Source organism: Melanostigma gelatinosum, assembly GCF_949748355.1.
Source record: "Melanostigma gelatinosum genome assembly, chromosome: 23".
NCBI classification, from domain to species: Eukaryota; Metazoa; Chordata; class Actinopteri; order Perciformes; family Zoarcidae; genus Melanostigma; species Melanostigma gelatinosum.
In genome coordinates this window covers 1,780,483-1,788,675 of record NC_136656.1, presented here as the reverse complement: position 1 = coordinate 1,788,675, position 8,193 = coordinate 1,780,483, and the positions used below count along the sequence as shown (strand labels likewise).

The window sequence follows — 8,193 nt, the reverse complement described above, 5'->3', positions numbered from 1 at the left end:
CTGCTTTTAAGTAGTATAAAGTACAACAATAAAAATGATGTAAAAGTATTAAAACTGAGACGGTTCGGTTTTTATTGTGGGCAGAAGAGAAACAGTCTATCGATCTATTGATTGTAAACTGATTAAATATATATATTACAGGAAGCCATAACTCTGATTTAACACATGAAAAGAAGGCGACTTAATGCTCAACTATGTTCAGAGACTATATCTCTCTCTCATCAAATAATTATCAGCTTTGTATTTAATAGTGATGACTATGATAATATAACTCATGTCTTTGTCGTGACATTTCTTTGATTATTTTGTGTTTCCTATTAAATTGAATGCCTTGTTCATTCTTTATTGTGTGCATTCCTTTTGTAAAATTGTTAATCGGGACCAAAATAAGTTATTGATGAGTATTATTACTACTTGTACTCTTACAGTTCTAGTAGATTTACTTATAAAAGTACACTTTGTCGATAACATTTTTATGCTTTATTTGAATGCAGGACTTCTATTTATAATGGATTATTTTACCAAAGTAAAAATATCTGAATATTTCCTCACTTGTGGAATTCTAATAGATTGATATACTCTACATGATTATATAATATAATGATCTCTTACGCACTGTTTGCATGTTTTCCTTCACTGGTCGTTGTGCTTTTTTTATAACTTTGTGTAATTGTCTTTATGTAGTTTTTTCTTTCATGTTTTCTAATTTCATACAACTCATCTTTGTTACTTTTCCTTCTTTTCCTTCTTATTGTCTTCTAATTGTTTTTGCCTCTTTCTAAATTCAGTTCTTGAAGCTGTTTGTTTGGCTGATTATCAGATCAAGTGTTCACAGTAGAGTCTGAACTATTTACAGCAGTAATAGATGAGTCAAATGTATTGTTGAGAGATGTCTCGATGTGTTTTTGGTTCCCGTAGTGTTTGATGGAGCGCTACGAGTCTCTGGGTCTAGTCGGCGAGGGAAGCTACGGCACCGTGCTGAAGTGCCGTCACCGAGAATCCGGCCGCCTCGTCGCCATCAAGAAGTTCGTGGACTCAGACGACGACAAGACGGTGAAGAAGATCGCCCTGAGGGAGATCAAGCTGCTGAGGGTGACTGTCAATCCATCTGTCAGCCGCTCCATCAATGAGTCTGCATGAGACTAAAACCCGAGCGAAGCAAAACACAAAGGCAGCCACTCGGTCATGACACTGAATTCTAGAAGATTCACAGTCAAAAACTAGCTTCCCATCGGCATATTTGTAAATGTAGGCTCCTTTGGACCATGATAATCATTTTACAAACATCACCGATGATTATTTTTCAAAAATATTATTGTGTAAATATTCTGTGAATGCACCAATACGAGGTATTTGGTTTTCTCCATATATTCCAGCCTTATACTTTAATAAAAAGCTAATTTCTTCGTTCTCATCCTTTTAACCATCAAGCAACTGCGTCACGACAACCTGGTGAACCTTCTGGAAGTTTGGAAGCGCCGCCGCCGCTGGTACCTGGTGTTCGAGTTCGTGGAGCGAACCCTTCTGGACGATCTGGAGCAGAACCCGAGCGGACTGGACCTGAACACCAGCCGGCGGTACCTCTACCAGATCCTGAGGGCCGCGGCCTTCTGCCACCAGCAGAATGTGAGGACGAACTCCGTCAGAGTCTTCTCAATGTGGCTGCCAAAGGAAGGATTACCACATTGTCCCGTAGTTTTTATCATCCGTTTCCTTCCTAGATCGTCCACCGTGACATCAAACCGGAGAACATACTCATCTCTCAGGGGGGCGTGGTTAAGATGTGCGACTTTGGCTTTGCCCGGACCATGACAGCGCCCGCTGAGGGGGGCGTCTACACAGACTATGTGGCCACTCGCTGGTACAGAGCACCTGAACTCCTGGTGGGAGACACCAAGTATGGCAAGTAGGTGTCAGTGTGTGCACCTGAGGATGCGTTAGTGTATGTTGTCTGTTGCTACAGATGTTAACAGGTGTGTGCGTGTGTGTGTGTGTGTGTGTGTGTGTAGACCGGTGGATGTGTGGGCTGTTGGTTGTCTGTTATTAGAGATGTTAACGGGTCAGCCCCTGTTTCCCGGAGACTCCGACCTTGACCAAATTTACCACATCGTCCGGTGCTTCGGTAAGCACACAAGTTAGATTTTGTTTTTTAAATCCGTAAAATCTCCTCTTTTAACTGTCCCAACACAATTGTACTCTTTTGGGGTTCTCCTAGGTAACCTGACAGCTCATCACCAGGAGTTGTTCTGCAGGAATCCCGTCTTTTCCGGAGTCACACTGCCTGAATATTCTGCCAGAGTCCGACTGGAGCAGCGCTTCCCTACAATCGCACCCGCCGCCCAGGACCTGGCTCTGGTACAGTTTACACTTTCACTTAGATATCAGAATTCAAAATATCTACACAATCAACAAAAGCACATTTCAGTCAACTGAAAATCGTGCCGATGTGTGGGTTTTAAATCGAAAGCTTTTAGGAATCTTTGCAACATCGAGCACCTATTAGAGGTCTTGCAACTTTCATACCGGCACCAAAATTCTTTGGTACTCACTTCATACTGCTGCTATCTGTATCAGTCATTTTTTTCATTTGAACTGAATTGTGGCACCACCTATGAATCAGTTTAGTATTTTTCAGTCACTTTCAGATCTTAAGTACAACATATATCAAAATCAGAAATACTTTTGTGTTCTCTCTTCCAGAGTTGTCTCCAGATGGATCCGGAAAGACGAGCTCAGTGTTCAGAACTGCAAGAACATCCTCTGTTCACACAAGACTCTTTCCACATCAGGTATCTTTGTAGTTTAACACGTTTGGTTTACTTTTACAAAGATACTACTAATGCATCCACCAGAGCTTATTGTATCTCAAATATTATTTCAATTGACTGTTATGCCTTTGTGCCGGCAACAGTGGTGACCGAAGGTAAGTTTGTCCGGTCCATTCTTGTGAACGCGTTTGGAGGGAATTTCTTGGAGTAGCTGGTACACCTTTAAATCTGTGTTAGACAGATCAGTTGTGATACCAGGAGTCAAACCGCCGACATTTTGATTGTTGAGTCGCCTCCAAATTTGAGTAACTGACCGTGTTCATCTTTCCTTGTATCTATACAGATTTTTGGATGAGCTGAATGCCAAGATCCAAAAAGACCACAGAGAAAACTCTACCTTCCCCAAAATATCTAAAACTCCAAGACGAGAAAGGAATGAAGGGGATGACAAGAACCGACAAAGCAAAGAAAAGAAGCAACCTGAAGGTGTACATGAAAAAGTCAACAAGGAAACAAAAGGAAAGCTTTCTAAAACTATTTGGAACACCTCGGAACCTTTGATGTCCACCAAACAAGCCAAAACATCAGGCGCAAAGATGATCAATAATGCAGCAAAGACAACTGTGGCCATGAGAGGTAAAGCGGGAAAAGCCACAACAAAAACCCTTAATTCTGATTCATTGGAGGTTGCCAAGACTGCAACAGATCTGAAAGACAGTGACACTGTGGCCGCTGAACCTAAACATGTGAAAGTTGCTTCTCCAGAGCCAAGGCAAGACCATGTGAAAACTATGGATACAAAAGACAGAGATTCTAGTAGCTTGCATTTTAGTTACTCAGACTACATTGTGTCAAGTGTGAGTGAGAGAAATGTGATGGGGATCAGGACATCATCAAAATCTGAGCCAAGTCAAGACTTTGGGAAGAGCCGGAACAACTCAACCTCAAAAGTGGCCAAATTGTCTAAAAGCTCAACCACTGACCATGCAAATGGGAGTTTATCTCCAAAAGCTTCTATGGCATCAACCATTGAACAGAAAATGGTGAACATTTCCACTTCAGAATACCTTGAAGGTGCCTCAGCTGTAACTTCTAAAATAGCAAACAGTGATCAAGTAGATACAAGCTTGACATTTAAAGCGTCTCAACCGTCGAGCAATGACCACATTGAGGTGGCTACCCCAACTATCCCTTCGGTCACCAAGCCATGCAAGATAACTATGACTTCGGAGCATCGTTCTAACATGGAGACAAAACAAAGAGGGCCACCTGAATGTCCAAAGGTCTTTCCCTCAAACCCCAGACCACCCAAGACTACCTCAAACTTTGGCCCAAAAGTTACCCAAAACAACACATCCTTTTCCAACAGCCCTACAAAGACTCTAACCTCAGATCTTTCAAGGCAGTCCTCCACAGTTGTTATAGAGGCCACTCCTGTCCACAGCACTACAACACGACCTAAAGGAACCTTAAATGCAATATCGTCCAAAACTGGTTCATCTTCAAACACTAGACCCACAAATGACACCGCATGTGTACCCAGCAAACCTTCGAGAGGCCTTCCAGACAGGGAACTTACAGAAGTGTCTTTCGCAACCAAAACTCAGCAGGATAGTTGTAATACTTCAAACAAGAACCTCAAGGAAGATCACGGATGCTTGAAGATGAGCCCGGCAGCCAAAACAGCTGCAAATCCCACTGAGATATCTGATGCTTCAGGTGGACATTACAAAGGGAGTCCTGAGTTCTTGGAGCCGGCCAGTGTCCATCAGGATTTCACCTCAGAATTCAGAACAACCTCAACCTCCATGCCGAACGAAATCCCTAAAACCAACGCGCCAGGAGGGACCGCTATTCTGAAAACATTGAAAGTCTCAGACAAAGAGAACAGGGAGGACTTAGCGCTTCCTGGTTCCATCACTGGGACAACCAAGTCTTTAGTAAATCAAACCTCAGAGGTTTCTAGAAGCTCAAATATTGAGCAAAAGAGAAACAGCAATAAAGCTGAACCTGACGTAAAATCCGTGAAACCCCCTCACTTCAAGTCTTTGATCGGAGACCCGAAAAAGCCAACAAAGCCCAACGCAACAGTGACCCTAAAGAAAACTACATTTCCAACAGAGGCAAGAAAGAAAAGCGACAACCCAGGAAGTGACAACACAACAAATATATCCACAATCGCGGATTCGACTTCATTCAGCTCTACAGCAACACCAGACCCCAAAGCTTCGACAAGAAGCTCAGTCTTTCACAACAGGGACACGGCAGACGATGATGAGTTTGACTTCAGTGGACATCCTTCCTCTCCACCTCCTCCTCCGTCCTCCACACCCCTCATCCCCTCCTTCTGTGTCGTGAGCCCGGCTGCCAGCGATCACCTTTCCCTGGGGGCAGGTTTCCACTCGGGGACCCACAGCTTTAGGTACTACAAATATTCAAACACACCAAAGTGTAATTCCGGCTTAAGCCCAATATTTGCTTGGTGGTATTGTTAAAGTAATTTTACTTTGACTCAGAGGCTGAAGTAGAAGTTACTAGAAGCAGTTTAATTCTGAAAGTTGGCATACAACAACCTGTGCAGCTGTTCTGATCTCATTCATTTGGTCATGTTCAAAATGTTAAGATCAAACCACGCATGAAAATATATTTCCTTTGGGTTCCATTCGAGCTTGAGAGCCTTTACTCTTTATTGGTAATCAAATGTATGATCAAATGTGTTTCTTTGTGTTTGTCACAGGTGTGTTGACCATCCGAGGCATCACGGTGGCGTTTATGGTCGACTGTCAAGCCACGTTACGGGAGCTCTATCTGCACAGGTAACAGAGCGTGTTTCACTTACTTTACAACAGAATCCCTTTGAATTTGAATGTGTCACTGCCGTCTCGCCTTTCAGGTGTCAGAGAAGAATCTGACCAGCGAGCGCTCCTTCCTCTCCGATCGATGTAACCTCGGCAAAAGTGGTTGCATTTCAGCAACCAAAAAGAAGTCAGACATCCATTTCCCAGATCTGAGGAGCTCAGTGCTGCCGGAGGTCAGAGGAAGAGAAGGTAGACAAACACACATTACCACAGAGCTCAACTGTGACCGCCCACTTTTTGAACCCTGTGGTTCCGGAAGCGAATTTCCCATAATTCCCTGCATTGATGTTTTCCAAAAGTCCTTAAATCCTCATGAAGAGTTCTAAGAATGGAACCAAGCCAACCAACTACCATGTTGATCTTCAGCATAAAACATTGAATTCAGAGCAAGAAGGATGATTGGGAAAAGGCAAAGGTACAAGACTCTGTAATAATTATTTTAAGATTGAACGAATTACTCAGATATTATGAACCATATTTACCATCAGGAAAAAATGTCCATACTTTATCTCACAATTTTTACATCAAACAATATTTTGTTTTCTCAGGCAAACACAACAAAGGCACTTCCAAGGATCAGAGGAAAGACAAACAACCAGTTCCTCCATCAGAACCAGAGCAGCACGGACACAACAGTACTGACACACAAACACCTTAAAGGCCCCGTTCAGGCGTGCACTCCTTTATTTTAATGCAATGAAACCTTAACATTTCGATGAGTAAGTACCCTGGTCCATTTCAGGTAAAGCGCACAACTTTCTGCAATCGTACAGGTCCTGTTCATTTGTCAAATGTTAAAACAAATAAAGGTGCAAAGACAAGAATAAAATACATTTTATTTTTTAGTTTTGTTTTATTACGAAACACCTTTTTAAAACAGCTAACAGATTATTCACGCAGTATTTGTACTTTTAAAGGCGTTTAACAGACATTATAAGAATAAAGAAGCTTTTTAAATATTGGTTGTTTTGGTTGGTGGGAGCAGCAAAGCTAACATACATACATGTAAACTTAGCTTGACATCTTAATATTTTAGAACACAGTATTTACCAGCAACAACTTACTAAATATTTAATTGTAAAGCAGGAAACGACAACATTTGGCCTCTGGTGCATTGCAACTTTTCTGGCTGCTAAATTTAGTGGTAATCTTGGGATTTGTGACATTTTTTGAAGGAAAACCCTTTGCAGAGAATACACTTACCCATTAACAAACCAACAGATGTGCTAGTCTTTAAAGAAACTCTTCACAAAACTGAATAAACTCTTTGTTTAAAACCTAAAAGTTTAAGACTCGTCACTCGAGTCTTCTGAAGAAAGCGAATCTATTTGCCGTCTCTTCTCGTTGGGCCTTCCGGCTCTTTTCAGCGGCGCTGCATCTGATTCGTCGCTATCTGATGTCACACCGTAACCTTTGTGAGGCAGCCCTCCCATTGGTGGAGAGATGAAACGGGTAAACCCTGGGAGAGAACCAGCCGCGTGTCCTCTGCCATTGGCCAGGAGGTAGTAGAGGAGGCTGTCGGTGATCGGTCCTACCGGAGCAGGCCGTGGACCGATTGGTGTTCCAGTGTTTTTGGTTTCTGGTTTCCTTGGTGGAGCTGGCTTTTTGGTTGTGGTGACGACCTGTTGGAAGATGATACATAAGACATTAAAATCGGACATGGCAAGTTTATTTTTGGAGCACTTTCAAACACAGATGCACCATAGACTGTTTATAAGAAGTGGACGTAGTCATCGTGGCGTCTCTCGTTAGTTTGTGGACTGACGTTTGGAAACCTTAAGTTTGGTGTTTTGTCCGTCGCTATCTTGACTTTTTTGCAACCAGTGAACCATATCTGGACTGAGGAGTGACGTAGAGACGCCGTATACGTCTATGGTCAATCAGCGTGTAGCCCCGCCCTAAAGCATCCCCTGCTTTATGGTCTGTGTGACTCTAAATGGACCATAATGTACTAAATGAACATCATGCTGTATTGAAGAAGACTTGAAACTAGAGATTGAGACATAAACTCATGTTTACAATGTTTACTGAGGGAATAAATCAAGAGAGAAGTAGAGTCATTTTCTATAGACTTCTATACAACCAGAGGAGTCGCCCCCTGATCCCCTTCTTGTAATTTAGGAAAAGACAATTTCACCGTATAGCCTATAAACGCACATATTAAAACCGTTACTTATTAAAGTTCACCAACAAGAAAACCATGTGTCGGCATGCCATCCAAGGAACAAACGAAAATTGCATATTAATACTGAGCACATAGTACACATGAGTTGATGGTCCACAAAGGGCTTTTTAAATTAGCTCGCTTGTTAGCCTTGAAAGGCTTTGGGTGTTGGTGACTCTGGAGGTCCATTTCTGGGAACACAGTGAGGCTACAGCTATCCCTTCATGGTTGTATTACCTTCTTGGTGATGGTTGTGGTTGTTTCTGTAGTTGTGGCAGCTGGTGCTGGCGTGGTGACAAAGAACATCCTGCAGGTGTCCACAGGAGAACCATCGATTTCTGGAGGCTCAAAACCCGGCAGAGAGGAGACGGACCGAGCTGATGGAGGTAGATTAGAGGTATGA

General features: G+C 42.6%; 1 protein-coding gene across 1 annotated transcript; it reads left to right on the top strand.

Moving 5' to 3' along the window:
- Positions 1 to 924: 924 nt before the first annotated feature.
- Positions 925 to 8,193, top strand: LOC306796753 (cyclin-dependent kinase-like 2; the record flags this gene model as incomplete). Its single annotated transcript, XM_079295824.1, has 12 exons — positions 925 to 1,092; positions 1,432 to 1,626; positions 1,722 to 1,906; positions 2,010 to 2,122; positions 2,216 to 2,355; positions 2,701 to 2,789; positions 3,112 to 3,404; positions 4,977 to 5,190; positions 5,506 to 5,584; positions 5,662 to 5,815; positions 6,175 to 6,261; positions 8,060 to 8,193. The coding sequence occupies 12 exons, from the start codon at positions 925 to 927 to the stop codon at positions 8,191 to 8,193; spliced, it is 1,851 nt and encodes a 616-aa protein (XP_079151950.1).